We start from the raw sequence: 19,714 nt of genomic DNA, 5'->3' as shown, positions 1-19,714 counted from the left end.
CATATATACAACTTTGTTAAAACTAGAGTCTTTCATACCTAAGATATCAGCTATTGCAATTAAGGACAGTTTTTCCTTGAAACAATAGGTTCAGAAATTTTTACCACTTTTATTCTTCCCACTGAACCTATTGAATTCAAGTTTTAGTTATCAGTAAGTTTTTTCTTCTCATGACTCCTGTCACAGTCAGCAATCATTTCTCTCTTGCTCATTTATCTTTCAAACCACATTTTAGAATCTTCTGCGTGGACAATATTTATTTTTCTATATTCAGGGTGATAGTTTCTCATGTAATGTCATTACAGTTTTCTTCTATTGGTGGCTAAGGGTTATGTATACTAGCGGAGAGACGTCTGCTCTTAGCAGTGTGGTGGGCTGGATATTCTGAACTGTAACCATACACATGCCAGATAAATCCACATGTAAGATAAATCCAGATAAGTCCCAGCAGTCGTACTTTAAATGCATTGATGAGATTGTAAGACAGTTGGGGAAACTCCTCAAGATCAAAAATATATGAACAAAATGGTAAGCAAACCACCAGCCCTCAATGTAGAGCTCTGGGGACTAACAGCCTCAGGCCACAGTGATGAAAGACATTGATGAAGACTAGACTTTAGGCTTGAAAGAAAGTTCAGAAACTGAATCTAAGATTTTCACATGAAGCCAGGAGATTAGAAGAGAAGGACTAGGCTAGAAAAAAAAAAAAATCTTCAGGCATCTTCCCAGCTCTGCAATGATGGAGATGGGGATAGATCCTAATAATAGACTTATCTTCCCTAATATTTTGTAAACTCTCACTATATTCTGTGGTTCAAAAGTACACTATGAAAAAAAAAAAGTACACTATGTATGCACATGGAAATAGTAAGCCAAGAAATTAAAATGGCCCCAAGTGATAACATCACCTGGAGCCTAAAAAATAAACATAAATCTTCTTTGGAGAAAAGCATCCTCAATTCAGATACCTTGGGAGTCCCAAATTATGTATCCCCCATTTAAAAAAACATCAGAAACACACAAAATAATCCACTATGCACAAGTTAGCAGAAAAAACTAAAGATTCAAATTCTCAAAAAATTTAGATATTGGAATTGTCAAAAACACAATATTAAGTAACCATGGAAACAAAACAGAATGGAAATAAATAAGCAAGGAAAATGTAAAATAACCATACAGGATTTTCTCACCTTCTGAGATGGCCCACACTCTGTCCGTGGAGTGTTTCTCTCTAAATAAATCCGCTTCTTACCTATCAAAATAAATAAATAAAAATAAGCATACAAATTTGAAAAAGAATTAAATGAGACTTCTAAAAATGAATCACTGAAATCAAAAATTCATTGGATGGATTAAATAGCCGATTATGTTTATAGGAAGAAAGAAAGAATCAGTGACCTGGAATATAGATCTGAAGAAATTATTCAGAAAACACCATATGGAAAATGAGAGTTAAGATTCAAAGAACCGAATGAGAAGGTTTAACAAAAAACTGATTGGAAAAAAAAAAAACTGATTGGAATTGCAAAAGGAAAGAATAGAATGAACAGAAGAGAGGCAATATTATGGTAGAGAAGTTTCCAGAATGGTGAAAAGTATGAAGCCATCAAACATAGAAATTATATACCAAGAATGATAAATAAAATAAATCCATACCTAGACACATCATAGTGAAACTCTAGAATACCAAAGACAAAGAAAAACCTTTCAAAGCTGCCAGAGCCTTTTCAACAAATCATGCTAGAGTGAGTGGATATCCATAAAAGAACCTCAACCTAAGTATTACCTCTTACTCAAAAGTTAACTCAAGGGCTTCCCCGGTGGCATAGTGGTTGAGAGTCCGCCTGCGATGCTAGGGGACACAGGTTCGTGCCCCGGTCCGGGAGGATCCCACATGCTGTGGAGCGGCTGGGCCTGTGAGCCATGGCCGCTGAGCCTGCGCGTCCGGAGCCTGTGCTCCGCAACGTGAGAGGCCCGCATACTGCAAAAAAAAAAAAAAAAAAATTAACTCAAAATGGATCACAGACTTCAATTTTAAAACTACAAAGCTTTTAGAAAAAGAAAGGTAGGAGAAAAACTTCAGGATCCAGGGCTAGACAATTCTTATTCTTGACACCAAAAGCACAGTCCACAAAAGGAAAAACTGATAAACTGAACTTGAATAAAACTAAAATCTTTTGTTCTACAAAGACCCTGTTAACAGGATGAAAAAAACAGGCAATACGCTGGGAGAAAGTATTTGCAAACAACATACCCAACAAAGACCTAGTATCTAGAATATACAAAGAACTCTCAAAACTTAAAAGTAAAAAAATCCAATTAGAAATTGGCAAAAAACCATGAAGAGACATTTCACCAAAGGGGATATATGAAGATGACAAAATGAGTACATGAAAAGATGTTCAACATCGTTAGCAATTAGGGTAATGCAAATTTAAATCACAGTGAGATGTCATTATACATCTACCAGATGGCTAAAATAAAACATAGTGTAAACACCAAATAGGCAATGATGCAGAGAAACTGGATCACCCATACACTGGAAATGTAAAATGGTATGACCACTCTGGAAAACAGTTTAGCAGTTTGTAAAAATTTATGCAAGCAATTACTATATGTTCAGCAATTGCACTCCTGGGCATTTACCCAAAAGAAATGAAGATTCCTGTTCACACAAAAATCAATAGCAGCTTTATCCAATATAGCTCCAAACGGTGAATAACCCACTGTCCTTCAGTGGGTGAATGGTTAAACTGTGGTACATCCATACCAGGAAACACTACTGGCCATAGAAACAAATTAACTATTTTTTTTAACATCTTTATTGGGGTATAATTGCTTTACAATGGTGTGTTAGTTTCTGCTTTATAACAAAGTGAATCAGTTATACATATACATATGTTCCCATATGTCTTCCCTCTTGCGTCTCCCTCCCTCCCACCTTCCCTATCCCAGCCCTCCAGGCGGTCGAGCTGATCTCCCTGTGCTATGTGACTGCTTACCACTAGCTATCTACCTTACGTTTGGTAGTGTATATATGTCCATGTCTCTCTCTCGCTTTGTCACAGCTCACCCTTCCCCCTCCCCATATCCTCAAGTCCGTTCTCTAGTAGGTCTGTGGCTTTATTCCTGTCTTACCCCTAGGTTCTTCATGACATTTTTTTCCCTTAAATTCCATGCAACAACCTGTAAGAATCTCTGGAGAATTAGGCTGAATGACAAAGAAGCCAATCTCAGACAGATACACACTATGTAATTCCTTTTATATAAAATTCTTGACATGACAAAATTACAGAAATTGAAAACAGATTAATTGGTTGCCAGAGGTTAAGGAGGTACTAGGAGAGGCAGGGCAGTGGGTGTGGCTATAAAAGGGCAACTGGAGGGACCCTTGTAGTAATGGGAATATTCTGCGTCTTCACTGTGTCAGTGTCGATATCCTGGTTGTGATATTGTACTACAGTTTTTTTGGTTTGTTTGTTTGTTTGTTTTTTGGCTGTGTTGTGCGGCATGTGGGATCTTAGCTCCCCGACCAGGGATCGAACCTGTGCCCCCTGCAGTGGAACCACGGAGTCTTAACGACTGGACGGTCGGGGAAGTCCGTGTACTACAGTTTTACAAGATGTTACCACTGGGAGAAACTGAGTGAAGGGTACAAGCGTCTGTTTATTTCTTATAATTGCATGTGAATCTACAACATGAAAAGTTTAATTAATAACAACAAAATAACAATGTTAAAGCATTTCTTTAGAAATGGTTGAATATGCTTCTTAAATGTGATTATAGACCACTATAATTGTTGACATTCTTTTTAGAAGTTGTGAAATGTTACAACTTATGCTTATGTAGATGCAATCTTCTCAGTGCAGTTCAATAAAGACTATTTATACTAAATATAACAACAACAACAATAGCAACAAAAGCAACCAGAAAGAAAAGACACATTACCTCCAAAGTAATGACATTAGGAATAATAATGTGCGTCTCCACAGCAATAACGAAAGATAGTAGAACGTCTTCAAAGTGGTGAGAAAAAAATAACTGTCCACTTAAAATTGTGTATGTAGAAAATCAACTTTAAAGAACATAGGTGAACTAAAAACATTTTTGATAAGCAGAAACTAAGGGTTCACCATCAACAGACTGTCACTGAAGAAATATCAAATGTCGTGTTTCAGAAAGATGGAAAATTACATCCTATGTGGAAGATCTGAGATGCAAGAAGAATGGTGAGTAAAGAAATGATTAACACATGGGTAAATCTAACAACTACCTATATAAAAAGAGTAATAACAATGTCTAATTGCTAAGGTTAAAAATCACAAGCTTAGACTAAAATACTGGAGGATTATGGCACAAAAGTTGGAAGAGGGGTGATTGAAACTTAAAGATTTCTAAGATCTTCAATTAGAGAGGAAGGTGAAGATATTACCATTACATTTTAAGTATGGATGGTAAATTCAAAAGCAATTTCCCAAAACAAAGATGAGGGGAAGGAGGGTAGCTTTTATTTATTTATTTATTTTATTTACTTTTGGCTGCTTTGGGTCTTCGTTGCTGCACGTGGGCTTTCTCTAGTTGCGGCGAGCAGTGTGTACGCTTCATTGTGGTGCACAGGCTTCTCATTGCAGTGGCTTCTCTTGTTGCGGAGCACAGGCTCTAGGCGCACGGGCTTCAGTAGTTGTGGCTCGTGGGCTCTAGAGCACAGCCTCAGTAGTTGTGATGCACGGGCTTAGTTGCTCCGCGGCATGTGGGATCTTTCCGGACCGGGGCTCGAACCCATGTCCCCTGCATTGGCAGGCAGATTCTTAACCACTGCGCCACCAGTAAGTCCCTAGATTTTCTTTTTTTAATGTTTTAAATTAATCCAAAGGAAAATGAAAGGAAAGCAAAAACAAACAAAAAAAGCACAAAATAAGGTGACAGGAATAAATCTAAATATATCAGTAAATAATCAGGACTAAACTCATCAGTTAAGGTTAAGATTAGATTAAATATAATCCAATTTGCTATATGCTGTTTCTGGGACACACTAAAACATCTGGACCAAGTAAGACAAAATTAAAAGGGAAGTAAAAAATCTACTAGGTGTACTGTGAGCATCTTCATGTTAATAAATTTAAAACTTCAATGAAAATGACAAATTAACAGAAAGATGTAGTAATAAAAATGACTGAACTTTTTTTTAATTTAATTTTTTTATACAGCAGGTTATTAGTTATCTATTTTATACATATTAGTGTATATATGTCAATCCCAATCTGACTAAACTCTTGAGAGAAATAGAAAGGCTAACAATTCTATAATCATTGAAATCTAATCATTAGTTAAATTTTCTCACAAAAGAAATACAAATGTCAGACAATTTTATAGGCACCCTCTATCCAATATTCAAGGAAGATATTTAAATCTTTCTCTTCTATTTCAATAGAAAAAAAAAGAGAACAGTCACTAAGTTATTCTATAACATGGACATCAAATCCAGACAAGAGCAACACAAAAATGGAAGATTATAGGCCAATTTTATCACGGTACTAGAAATTTTAGCCAGCAAGCACTATAAGAACACCACTATCATTTACTGTCCACATAAAAGACCCAAGAGGACTTCCCTGGTGGTCCAGTGGTTAAGACTCCATGCTTCCAATGCAGGGGGTGGGTGCAGGTTCCCTCCCTGGTCAGGGAACTAAGATCCCACGTGCCACAAAGCATGGCCAAAAAAACAAGAAAACCCTATAAATTTTAAATATAAGACTTTTAGCAAAATGACTGGATATAAGAGGAGTAGTCAAAAATATAACTTCTTAGGTCAGGAAAAAGAAAAAAAATGTTTTAAGGTATCATTTGTAATAGAACATAAAAGATAAAGAAGCTAGGACATACCTGGTGGCACAGGGATATTAGCTCGGTGCTTTGTGACACCCTGGAGGGGTGGGATAGGGAGAGTGGGAGGGAGGGAGACGCAAGAGGGAAGACATATGGGAACATATGTATATGTATAACTGATTCACTTTGTTATAAAGCAGAAACTAACACACCATTGTAAAGCAATTAAACCCCAATAAAGATGTTAAAAAAAAAAAAAATCCGCCTGCCAACGCAGGGGAGATGGGTTCAAGCGCTGGTCTGGGAAGATCCCACATGCTGCGGAGCAACTAAGCCCGTGTGCCACAACTACTGAGCCTGCGCTCTAGAGCCCATGAGCCACAACTATTGAAGCCCATGCTCCGCAACAAAGAGAAGCCACTGCAATGAGAAACCCGCGCACCGCATGGAAGAAAAGCCCCCACTCGCCGCAACTAGAGAAAGCCCGCGCGCAGCAACGAAGACCCAACACAGCCAAAAATAAAGATAAATACATAAAAAAATAAAAACATAAATAAACAAGATAAATAACATTACTCTTCTAAAAAAAAAAGGATAAAGAGGCTAGGAGTAAATCTAACAAAAGATGCTCAAAAGCTTTAAAAGGAAACTTCTAAGAACTAAATGGAGGGGTATGCTATCTTTATGAATAGGAAGATTATGAAGATGTTGTTTCCACAAACTAATCTACTGTTTGATTGCAAATGCAGCTGAAGTCCCAACAGAATTTTTTCGGAAACCTAACAAGTTTGTACCAAAATTGCACAGAAAAAAAGAGCCACAGTATTCCTAATGAAACAGATGGCAGCGGGGGGCGGTACTGAAATATCAAGACTTCCTATAAAGCCACAGAAATGTAGATGTTTAGTATCAGTGCTGGAATAAACAATGACCCAATGGAGTAGAGAGCCCATGAAACAAAACCCACATATATAAAGAAACTTATATGACAGATCAATGGGGAATAGATGAACCACTCATAATAGATTTTGGACAGTTGGTTACATCCCTAAGTGGAAAAAAAAAGTGAATTTGAATTCCTATTATCACACCATACACATACACACATACAATTTAATATGGATTAAAGTCAAATGTAAAAAACAAAGCTTTATAACCTTTAGAATATGGGAGAATATCTTTATTAAGGACTTCTTAAACAAAATACAAAAAAGCACAAAATACACAGGGAAAGGCTAATAAATTTGACATTAAACTTAAAAATTTCTGTCTAAAATGCATAACCTAATTTCAATCAAACATCAAGACTTAACTTAGTTTACAGAAAGTAGAGAGGATGGAGGACACCATGAAGATACCGTCGAATAATTCCAGAATGTGGAATATTCTACAAAGCAACTGGCCTGAACTCTTCAAAAAGTCAATGTCATAAAAAAATTTTTTAAAAACATGTGGTTGGGGTGGATGGATGGGTAGGAAACTCTTTTAGATTAAGAGAATAAAATGACAAAACAACATGCAGTTCATGAAGCTTGGTTGAGTCTGGGTTTAAAAACAAACCAACATATAAAAATGACATCCTTGGGACAATGGGAGAAACTTGAGTTTATACTATATATTACATATTATGAGATTACTGTTTAATTTTTTTCAGTGTGATAATAGTATTGTGGTGATATAGGACACTTGCTTTTTAGAAAATGCATGGTGAAATACTGAAAGGTGAAATATGTTTTCAATTTACTTTCAAATTGTTCAACAAGAAAATGTTACTGTTTAATTTGGATGGAATATATATGGATGTTCGTTATGTTTCTGTGTCGCTACACATGTATGAAACTTTTCATATTAAAAAGTTGAGGAAAAAAGTTGGGGGGAATTTACAACTTGTGCCCTCCCAAGGGCATCAATAGGTGAAAAAATAACTACAAACTGAGAGAAAATGTTTACAACATGTAACAGTAAAAATGGACTAGTATCCACAATCTATTTTTTTTAACTCCTTAAGAAAAAGGCAACAACGTAATATAAAATGGGCAAAAGACAGGAAATAAGCTTTTCACAGAGAGCAATCAGGAATGAATATACGTGAAAAGCAGCTCAACCTTGTTAGAATTTAGGAAACGCACATTCAAACAATGAGACTCCCAGTCTGGCCAAAATGGAGTAACAGGGGCAGAATTTCCCTTCCCCAAATTAAACAACAAAACACCCGTACAAAATATGTACAATAAAGTTTTTCAGACATTGGACAACTGTGCAGGACAGTGACTCTTGAGAGGAGAACAAACAGGGAAAGTCCTACCATTGCCCAAGCTTAATGCAGGGAGAGCCTGGGCGTTTCCCTGGGTAGAGCATTTAGGGGAGCCAAGGTAAAATCTGTAGGGTAGAGTATTGGAGAGAGGAGCTACAGAGGGAGGATTCCAGATCTACAGAGTTCCCCTGAGGCTTCGGCTAATCAGTGCATGCACTTCAGAAAACTACCCCAAGCTGAGAAAGAACCAGAAAAGAATAAGTGGTAAAATTCAAGTTTATACAGGGCTCAGAATGGTTCTCGCTCTCAATAGACAGAGTGGAGAAATCTCATAGTAAACCACGTGTAAGGAAGATTATTCAGAAGGGTATTATCTCAGTAGTGAGCCAAATTAGCCTAGATTAAAGGCTGTTCTGGTCCTATCTCATTAAGTATAAAAGCAAGCTATGAAATGATCAAATTATTTCTAAATAACTATGTCCCAGAACAAAACTCAACATATTAAAAGGAATACAAAAACCTCCAGCACCCAACAGTGTAAAATCCAAAAATTATCAGGCGTGCAAAGAAGGAAATTACAACCCAATAATGAGGGGAAAAAAATCAATCAATAGCAACAGACAAGAAATGACAGATGACAGAATGGTCAAGTATATTGAAACAGTAATGTTCAGTCAGATGTTCCAAAAAATAGAGGAAAGCAGGAGTCTGGAAGAAGAGACAGGGAAGATATAAAAAAGACCCAAATGGAACTTCTAAAGATTAAGAATATAATGTATGAGGTAAAAAATACACTGGATGGGCTTTAACAAGAGATTAGATACTTCAGGAGAAAACATTAATGAACTTGAGGACATAGCAATGGAAACCAATCTGGAACACAGAAAAATAAATAAATAAATAAAAAGACAAAGAAAAATAAAACAAAACAGAGCATCAGAGTGCTAAGAGACAGTTTTCAAGTAGCCTAACATACAATTAGAGTCCCAGAGGGAAAGAAATGAAGGACAGAGACAGAAAAAAATAAATGAAAAAGTCTCCAAAATTCCAAATTTGATGAAAACCATAAATCTACAGGTAAAGAGCCCCAGCAGAAGAAACATGAAGGGGGAAAAAAAACTACACCAAGCACATCATAACCAAAGTGCTTAACAGCAGTGATCAAGAAAAACCTTAAAAGCAACTAAAGAAAAAGAGGGGCTTCCCTGGTGGCGCAGTGGTTGAGAATCTGCCTGCTAATGCAGGGGACACGGGTTCGAGCCCTGGTCTGGGAAGATCCCACATGCCGCGGAGCAGCTGGGCCCGTAAGCCACAACTACTGAGCCTGCGCGTCTGGAGCCTGTGCTCTGCAACAAGAGAGGCCGCAATAGTGAGAGGCGCGCGCACCGTGATGAAGAGTGGCCCCCACCTGCCACAACTGGAGAAAGCCCTCGCACAGAAACGAAGACCCAACACAGCCAAAAATAAATTAAAAAAAAAAAAAGTTTCATACAGAAGAACAAATGTAAGAGTAATAGATGTCTTCTTGCTGGAAACTACAATAATATACCACTTAACAGCCACTGGATTGGCAAAATTAAAAAGTCTGAAATTAAGAAGTATTAGAAATGCTATGAAACAAAGATAGTTCATATAGTGCTGGTAGGGATATGACTGGTACAGCCACTGCAGAATATAACTTGGCATTATCTTATAAAGATGAAGATATCCAGGGGGTGGCGCAGTGGTTGGGCGTCCGCCTGCCGATGCAGGGGACATGGGTTCGTGCCTCGGTCCGGGAGGGTCCCGCATGCCGCAGAGCGGCTGGGCCCGTGGGCCATGGCCGCTGGGCCTGCGCATCCAGAGCCTGTGCTCCGCAGCAGGAGAGGCCACAGCGGTGAGAGGCCCGCATACCGCAAAAAAAAAAAGATGAAGATATCCATATCACATGACCAAGCAAATCACTCCTAGATAAAGAATGTTCATAGCAGCATTGTTTGCAATAGCAGAAACAAAAACAAACCCCAAACATCCATAAACAGAAGAATGGATAAATTATGGTCTATTCATATAATATAGCAATAAAAATGAATGACTGGGCTTCCCTGGTGGTGCAGTGGTTGGGAGTCCGCCTGCCGATGCAGGGTACACGGGTTCGTGCCCCGGTCTGGGAAGATCCTACATGCCGCAGAGCAGCTGGGCCCGTGAGCCATCGCCGCTGAGCCTGCGCGTCCAGAGCCTGTGCTCCGCAACGGGAGAGGCCACAACAGTGACAGGCCCACGTACCGCAAAAAAAAAAAAAAAAAAAAAAAAAGAATGACTTTCCAAAAACACTAAGCTGAAAAAAGCAAGTCACAGAAGTAAACGTACTTTATACCATTTATATAAAATTCAAAAACATACAAAACATTTCATTTAAGGATACGTACATACGTTGTAAAACTATAATAACAAGCAAGAGAATGACAAACACAAAATACAGAATAATAATTATTTGAGAAGGAGAGGGCACTTTTAAAATGCCAGTAATATTCATTTCCTAAGCTGGCCAATGGGTACACGGCAGATATTATTCTTTATACCTATATATACACGTTTGTGTATTTTTGTAGGCATGAAATACTTCATTAAAAATAAAGACTGAAAAATATGAAAGACTTTAAAAATGAAGACTACTATTTATGTATAACAATAAAATTAGTGTAAAAAAGTATACAAAGAAAATGTTCAATTCTTTATTTCTTTCAGTGCCCCGTACAATCAGTATTAATCTAAAAGGGCTATAATCCTACTGTGAAAAAAAAATAACAGGCAGTGTCTTTAACTGCTTTGACACAAAATCTGAACGTCTGGTACTCGAAGTTATACAAGAGCAAATATGTTAGCCACTCATGTCTGATTCTTCAACTTTCATCTGTACTTAGACTTTTCTTTATCTTTGGATTTCTTGGGACTCCTGCTTCGTTCTCTCTTTTTACTCCTTTCTCTTTCATAGGGATCTGTCTGGTATTTGGATTTGTGACTATTACTATAGTGGCCATCCCTTTCTCGAGATCGGCTACGACTTCGGTTTTGAGGTCGGTCTCTCTTTTCACTCTTTTGCTTCTCCCAACAACTTTCTTCTTCTTCATAGTGACCAAAGCCCATTTCCCTGTAGATATCCTGTCAAAGGAATAAAGTGAATCAGTAAAATAATCATTTTGTACACACTATCAACAAAACTTAGACAAGTCCTCCATTAGCAAGCAGTTTTTACAGCTCAAATTTGAACGCTACCACTAAGGCCAAGAATCTTGTAAGTTAAAACGCAAAAATAATTCAGAAAAAGACTTAACCATTTTCTCATCGATCTCATTATTCTGTACTTACTACTTCAGCTGAACTGAAAGATCAGATCCAAAAACAAGGAACTGAAATAGCCCAATTGAAATAAGAAGTCTTTAGGATGAAATTGCAATACCAAGAATTCTGGTTATGTGCGGTCACATTTCCACCTCCTCCTCTCCACTCCCCAAAAATGTGGTTCCATCACTGATCTGCAATGAAACTACTAAAATCCCCATAAGAATCCTATAAAGAAGACATCATTTAAATAACATAGCCAGAAGACGTTTTAGAAGGTCAATCAGTCTAAAGAGAAGAGAAAACAGATTCTGAATACTTGGGTCTGAGCAATTATTTTTAAAGTATTTTTTTGTGACAGCTCCTCTCTAAATCTCTAAATAAAGTTTCTGGTTTAGACTAAGCTGATAAATGTTTTTATTAAAATCATTATTGACATATTTCTTTAAAATGAGTTAAGAAACAATGAAATAATTCACTGCCCCAAAGAGAACAAAGTGGGTACATTTAGTTCTATTCTCAATAACTAAGGAGCAGTAGTAACGTTTCCATATGCAAAAAAGGGCGAGTTACAACACAACAATTCTATCTCCGCTTGTGTCTTATCCCTGATTAAAATGAGTACCTCCACAAGTGGCTGAAATCTAAAGATGCCAGAGCCAATGCTCTTTTAAGAATAGTTCATAAAATTCAACTTTCTTAAAAGATTTCTCAAAGGAAAGGCAAAATTCTAAGGACTGAACTCCCATGTGCCCAACTCTATCACCTTAGACATTATAATCGTAGATGTAAATATCAAGGTTTAAAACCCAAGTGGTGAAAACCCATGGTTAAGGACTGGGCTTTAAGCAAATGATTCACAATTATTCCATATACTATCTAGATACTGTACATTATGCCTGGCATAGAGATTGCAGTATGTGAAAACAGACCTAATATGATTGTTACATTCCACAGTGTTTGTGGAATACCTCACTATAAACTGATTCATGATTTCCCACACAATACCAATAGTTCTTGTCATTCTATAAGAGTCCTGGAGGTAGAAAATGAGTAGGTGGTTCAGCTTAACCTTTTATCAACTATTTTCGAGCAAAATGTGACATCCCTAGATAAAAGAATTTTTTGTGCTTCCTGTAACATACACAAAATCTATGTACTATTCTGACTGTACACCTAGTACTTATTTCTGTACTGGTTGAGGCAAGAAACTTTAAATGGAGAGACTGTTTTAGCTGATGTATAATCCTATAAAGTCTTCAGCACATTATTATACAAACAGGCACTTAAATGCTTTGAGTGTTTAAAATAAGAGAGAGAAAAGATTGTGCAGTATTTAATTCTTTGAAAAAATTGACTAAGCTGAAAATCTGAAATGGACTGAAACCTTAAAAACCTCTCCTACTTGGCACAGTTTTCAAAGCTACACAAGCTTTGAAGTCGGGCAGCTCTAGGTTCAAATGGTCTTTGCCATTTAGACGTGTCAAACAAGAAATGCTCGAGGTTAGATTTATCAGTGAAGGTTTCATAGAGAAGTTATAACGGACTTGAGATGAGCCTCAAAGGATGAGTGGGTTAGGGCTTGGAATGGCTTCAAGAAGGCTAATGCAAGGAGTGTTAAGTGAAAACTGAAAAGCAAGGAAGAATGAGTACTGTATGTATGAAGGAGAAAAGTTTAGGCAGCTGGATGAAGCCATATTAGAACAGATCTAAGTATGTGCTTGCACAGTGCTAAGTGCTTTTGGAGTACAGTATTATCCTCCTTCCAGATATAAGGAAACTGAGACGCAAGAGATCCCCATAGGTTGGAGATAATTATTTCATTGACCAGTAACTCTACATATAAAATTGAAAAGGGGGTGGTATAGAGTAATGAAAAAAATAATACCACATCCAACTGAATTAAAATAAATGTTAAACTTCCAGTCCTCCCACTAAACTATAAGGCCCATGGGCTTGTGGGGTCAGGATCTTCATATCTAAGGTGAGGGAAACAAATCACATGAGCTCTAAGTCCTTTCCAGTATGGACTTTTAAAAATTCTATTTGTTTTATACATTTAAGACATAAGACAAGATGATTAAACAAACAAGCAGCTGAAAAAAAGAAAGAAAGAAAGAAAAAGAACACCATAAAATGTTCAATTTAAGGCACTCAACCGAGCCAATAATTTCACGTTTAGTAGTCAAAAAATTAAAAAATCAACCAAAAACTGTCCTTGCTGAGGTCTCTGGGAGTAAATCAGAGGTTTAGTTACATCTAAATCACTAAAATAATATTAAAAGATTAAAATGACAACAAAAAGAGAGTCCCAAATTATAAGAATACTGAACACCTATGAAAACCACAGAGGAGGACAGGCAAGTAGTCTGAGTACTTCTCAGCCAGGCAGCCCACGGCTGAGTACTCATTTCCTGTAACCCCAGTAAAACTCAAACCTCAAGAACACAGTAACCAGCTCTGGAATTAAGACATGTGGTGGAAAAATTAAACAGAGATTTCGAATTGAACAGTAAGGCTGTCATTCAATAAAAAACAAAGCCCTTGAAGAAGTAAGTTAAAACATTCTTAGGAAACTAAGCTCACCAAGCAAAACACCACCGAACAGGAAAATCTGAGCTATACCTGAAAATTCCCTAGCACTGAAAATTCCCTTTAATGATTATGTTTTTGAGATTAAAATCAAAAGGATAAAAAGCAGAATAACAGAAAAAAACTGGGCCCACCGAAATCTTAAAAATGGACGCTATTTTATTAGAAGAGAAAATTAGTACAGCTATATTATTAAATCAAAGTACAAAATCAGAAACAATTGCTTTAATACACTTTGAAGGGAGAGATAAAGTTAGAATATTATTGCAGAAAGAGAAAGACATTTGCTACTGTAAAGTTTTAAGTAATCAAACAGCAAGATAAAAAAGATTCACAAAAAGGCAGGGGTGCAAGGGTGGGAACCACAGACTTAAAATGCAGCCAGTCTTCGGAGTTTTTAAAGATGTCTGATTATCTCGAACACACCAATGTGTATTTCGGGCCTAAATTCATTGAGGAATCCATGTACAAGCGCAGGATGAACAGCTGTAGCTATAAGCAACACATGGTGGGTGGGGGGATTAAGGAGTTTTAGTGGAAAACCTGCTAAATATTCACAGAAGTGTGATACAACCACCATTAAAAAAGATGTTGGGGTGATCTTCGGCTAAATTAATAGAGTATAAAAACTAAGAGGGAGATGTTCCTATTGGATGACACTGGAATATTATACTATGAGACAAATTATATTAGAATTAACAACTGGAGTTAGGAAGGAAAACTGCTGACAGGAATATATTCCAGGTAAGAAGATTTAGAAAGAAACTGACAGAAATATATTCCAAGTAAGAGGAACAGCAGTAAGGGTACAAGTCCAAATTTAAATTGTGGTTCCATTACTTATTAGCTGTGAAAAACCACTGGCAAGTGGCTGAACCTCTTTATTCTTTACTTTCTTTTCTGTGAATGGAGATAACGGTATCCACCTCGCATTATAAGGACACAGAGACGTTACTATTACCGATTCATGTGAGGATTACTTGAAGGATTGACAAGGATGTAACTTAAAAACTGAGGGCAGGGGGCTTCCCTGGTGGCGCAGTGGTTGAGAGTCCACCTGTCGATGCACGGGACATGGGTTCGTGCCCCGGTCCGGGAAGATCTCACATGCCGCAGAGCGGCTGGGCCCGTGAGCCATGGCCACTGAGCCTGCGCGTCCGGAGCCTGTACTCCCCAACGAGAGAGGCCACAACAGTGAGAGGCCCACGTACCGCAAAAAAAACAAAACAAAATACAAACGGAGGGCAGGGCATAAATGATGGGAATCTTTAAGTAGTAAAAGGTTTATGGAAAGAAGAGAGATTAGATCTCTGCTGGATGACAGCAAGGAGTAGGAAGATCGGCTGTCTAGAAAATAGGGTGGTAAAAATATATATAAAAAATGCGGGGCTTCCCTGGTGGCGCAGTGGTTAAGAATCCGCCTGCCAATGCAGGGGATAAGGGTTCGAGCCCTGGTCCGGGAAGATCCTACATGCCGCGGAGCAACTAAGTCCGTGCGCCACAAAACTGCTGAGCCTACATTCTAGAGTCCGCGAGCCACAACTACTGAGCCTGCGTGCTGCAACTACTGAAGCCTGCACGCCTAGAGCCCGTGCTCCGCAACACGAGAAGCCACCGCAATGAGAAGCTCCACACCGCAACGAAGAGTAGCCCCCCCTCGCTGCAACTAGAGAAAGCCCGCACGCAGCAACGAAGACCCAACGCAGACAAAAATAAATTAATTTTTTAAAAATGCATTTGCTGACAATTTTTAAAATAAAGAATAAAACGGTTACCTTTGGGGAAAGAAGAAAAGGGGGAAAGGACAGGGATGGAAGCTAGGTTTTCTATACGTACCATTTTGTAGATTTTACTTTGGAACCATACAATTATTATTATTTTTTTTTTTTGCGTTACGCGAGCCTCTCACTGTTGTGGCCTCTCCCGTTGCGGAGCACAGGCTCCGGACGCGCAAGCTCAGCGGCCATGGCTCACGGGCCCAGCTGCTAAGCAGCATGTGGGATCCTCCCGGACCAGGGCACGAACCCATGTCCCGTGCATTGGCAGGCGGACTCTCAACCACTGCGCCACCAGGGAAGGCCCAATACAATTAATTTTTTAAATTACAAAACAAAAGAAAAAATTTTAAGCTATCTTTAAACATCAAAAAGAACAAGTTAATTTAAATATGAATCCAGTTAATGGCCTTACCAGAGAAATTATTCCAAGTGATTTAAAACACAATGATTTGACTGTAAAAATAACAGTAACAGCCAGTGTAGAAAATGTTTACACACACATTTTTTTTTTTTTCACTTAACTGTAACGTGCCTGGACAATAAATATTATCTCGATTTCACAGAGGAGGAAACTATGGCTCAAAAAACTTAAATAATTTGATGAGGTCGCATCAATGATTAGCAACGTAGAAATCTAAACCCAGCTTTTCTGACAGCAAATCCTTTACTTTGCCAATCACACTAAATCTCTCCATCTCAGTGTCTTTGCTTAACATTCTCACAGTCTTGAGTCTCCTCTGCCAACTGAAAGCCTCCTCGTCTACCAGGGCCCAGGTTGAAATGCCCTTACGTGGCAAAAACCATAGCAAGGGAATATAACGTAATCTGCTTTTCAATTAACTGAGAGTCAAAATACAGGCTGGAAATGATTTCTTCTCTTTATAATTAATTTTCTTTGGGGAATTTTTATTATCATTGTTTTAGAAAAAGTATTGTTCAGGAAAGCTTTGAGGATGATCAAGCTAATTATTAGTGCTTTTATTTCATATATACCATATGGAAGGGCATAAACGTTTTTCAGGTCCTAAAACCTCAAGACCTGTAAGTGCTGTACATAACACTTGGTGATAAATTAACATGATACATTATAAGAACTTTTATACCATACCACACTTGTTTTTGATGGGAATAAGTGAGTGTCCACAGGTATGAAAATCACTCTTGCTTCACAATGTGGAACTATATGATATATTAAGTTATTTCAAAAACAATCTTTTATAATCTGTTATATATATTCTTGAAAATTAAAGTTCACTACCCTAGTGAAACCATTCTACATCTTAAGAGTTAGGAACACATCCATCCCTGTTCAGGACTATACCCTTATCTCCTAAATTAAGATGTAATTTACAAATGGATGAAATATTTATTTCTCTACAGCTAAGTCTGAACATCAGTAAGTACCTGATTTGTATTTTTGACTGGCATGTAGTCCTCATCTTCTTTTTCTTCAGAGCAGTGGCGGGTTTTCTTCTTGTGTTTTTTACTTGTGTGTGAGTAACCTGACTTTGAGTCTTCTGCCTGCTCATCGAGTATAAGATCATATTTTGCACTGCAGCAGCTAGTTAAGGACAAACATGAGAACTGACACCGGTAATACATCAAAACATAAGAATCTGGTAAACAAAGTAGGCCATGAGGTTAAAGGTAACTTTTTAAAGCAAGAAACATCTCAGAAGCACAGAGTATATTTCTAAAACAAAACTAATTCATATTTTACTTCATTACAGAGTCAGGAAAAATGGAAAGAACACCTGTCTTTAATAAACGGTTATAAATTGGTAAGTGGGCCAAAAATATAGAGTAAAAAAAAAAAAGAAAAATATAAGTAGCATAAAAAATAAGGAAGCATATTTGTCAATAATGAAAAACTTAAACTTAGAAAATGAGGCACATTTTTAACTAGAAAAAATTAAGACATTATAAACCCCAATGCCAGAGAAGCTGTATAGATGAAAAACATACTCATGTGACTCTTCTGAGCGTAAATTAGTTCAGTCCTATAGGAGAAAATTTAGCTATGCATACCAATAGTTAGCATGCTTAAATTCAAATAAGAATTTATAAAATAACAGTAAGTTAAATGAACATAAGCACAGCTGTCTCTCATTATCCACAGGGGATTTGTTCCAGGATCCCGACGATACCAAAAGCTGCAGATGCTCAAGTCCTTTATATAAATGGCATAGTGTTTGCATATAACCTACGCACATCCTCCTTTATACTTCAAATCATCTCATTACTTAAAAACCTGACACAATGTAAATGCTATGTAAACAGCTGTAAATACAACATAAACGCTAGTAAATAGCTGCCTGCGCAGCAAATTGAAGTTCTGCTTTCTGGAACTTTCTGGAATACTTTTCCTGAATATTTTCCATCTACAGTTGGAAATCCATGGATGCGGAACCTGCAGATACAGAGGGCCGACTGTATACGTAACAGGATTTTTTTTTTTAGGATTATTTTTAATACAGAAACTAAGAACAATAAACAGCCTAGTAATAAAGATATACTTAAATACATCAGGGTATTTCAACTGATATATTACTATAAAGGAAGTTATTAACAATGACAAACGAATGCTATTAAATAACCTGGGGGGGGGGAAAAAAAAAAAATAACCTGGAATGGTGTTTATAAAAAACTAAAAGTGGAAAAAGCCTGAAGCAAAAACTGTATCTACCACACAGTGATTATAACTTTATAAAGCTTTATAAAAGATCAAGGCTGGAGAGGAACAAGGAGAAATAAAAAGTATCATTTGCCTAGGTGGTAGATTTATGAGTGAATCATTTTTAAATTTCACATAAATGTTATAAAAATTGTAATAATATGTTTTAATTCAGAAATAAGTGTTTACTATAATGTCTTAGAATAAGAGAAAATGTAAGACTATTAGAACCTCTTCTAAAAAGAATCTTAAACTCTAAAACAGATTCTGAGGAAGGCTGACAAGGACTAGAACAGTGGTTTTCAAAAGAAAGGCTAGGAGGAAGCCCAAAGCGCAGAGCTATTTCAGTGGCGTGTGGGACTAGAGTAACAGTAGACACACTTCCCTCAGGACTAGGGCTTCACCAGGCTACAGCTCTATGCTTCCTCAGCGATGTCTCTCATTCAGTAGGAAAACACTGCAACTTCTGGCTTTTCACAAGACGGCTAACGACAGCTAATCAGCCTGTACCATCCTATTATTACTCTATTATCTCCAACTTCTTTTCTCCTTTATACCATGTCGCAATGTTTCCATAGTACCTTCTGGATGGTCTCCTTCTCCAGATACAAATTCAATAGTCCTTGCCTATGATTTCACCTCAGTGTTTGCTCTACACATGCTGCTCCCTGTCCAAAGTGCTTCAGAGGGGGCTTCCCTGGTGGTGCAGTGGTTAAGAATTTGCCTGCCAATGCAGGGGACACGGGTTTGAGCCCTGGTCTGGGAAGATTCCACATGCTGCGGAGCAACTAAGCCCGTACGCCACAACTACTGAGCCCGTGTGCCACAACTACTGAAGCCCATGCGCCTAGAGCCCACACTCCACAACAAGAGAAGCCACCGCAATGAGAAGCCCGCGCACCGCAACAAAGAGTAGCCCCCGCTCGCTGCAACTAAAGAAAGCCCGCGCACAGCAATGAAGACCCAATGTAGCCAAAACTAAATAAATAAATAAATATTTAAAATAATAATAAACTATTCAAAAAAAGTGCTTCAGAGTGTTTCAAACTACTGATCATAATCCATCAATGAGGTGTAAAATCCAGTTAGTGGGTCACCAAAAGCCAGCATTTTAAAATAACATAGACTAGAAAATAGAGTACATGGCATCTAATGAAAATATTATTTTATAACACTGTTGTTTCAATTATGTGTGTGTGCGTGAGAATGATTATATACTTGGACTGTACTGAGTCAAGATGTAAACTGTATTTAATGGATCACAGATAA

General features: G+C 37.6%; 1 protein-coding gene across 2 annotated transcripts in view; it reads right to left on the bottom strand.

The window, feature by feature from the left end:
- Nucleotides 1–10,426: 10,426 nt before the first annotated feature.
- Nucleotides 10,427–19,714, bottom strand: part of PPIL4 (peptidylprolyl isomerase like 4) — a 34,697-nt gene continuing 25,409 nt past the window's right edge. For both annotated transcript variants that reach the window (XM_032651097.1, XM_032651098.1), the window contains 2 exons: nt 17,176–17,323; nt 10,427–11,221 (listed from right to left, as the gene is read on the bottom strand). In XM_032651097.1, coding sequence (XP_032506988.1) covers nt 10,970–11,221; nt 17,176–17,323 — 400 coding nt within the window. In that variant the 3' untranslated portion in view covers nt 10,427–10,969. The remainder of the gene's footprint in view (nt 11,222–17,175; nt 17,324–19,714) is intronic.

Source organism: Phocoena sinus, chromosome 12 (genome assembly GCF_008692025.1).
Source record: "Phocoena sinus isolate mPhoSin1 chromosome 12, mPhoSin1.pri, whole genome shotgun sequence".
NCBI lineage: Eukaryota > Metazoa > Chordata > Mammalia > Artiodactyla > Phocoenidae > Phocoena > Phocoena sinus.
This window is presented reverse-complemented; position numbering and strand designations above follow the sequence as displayed.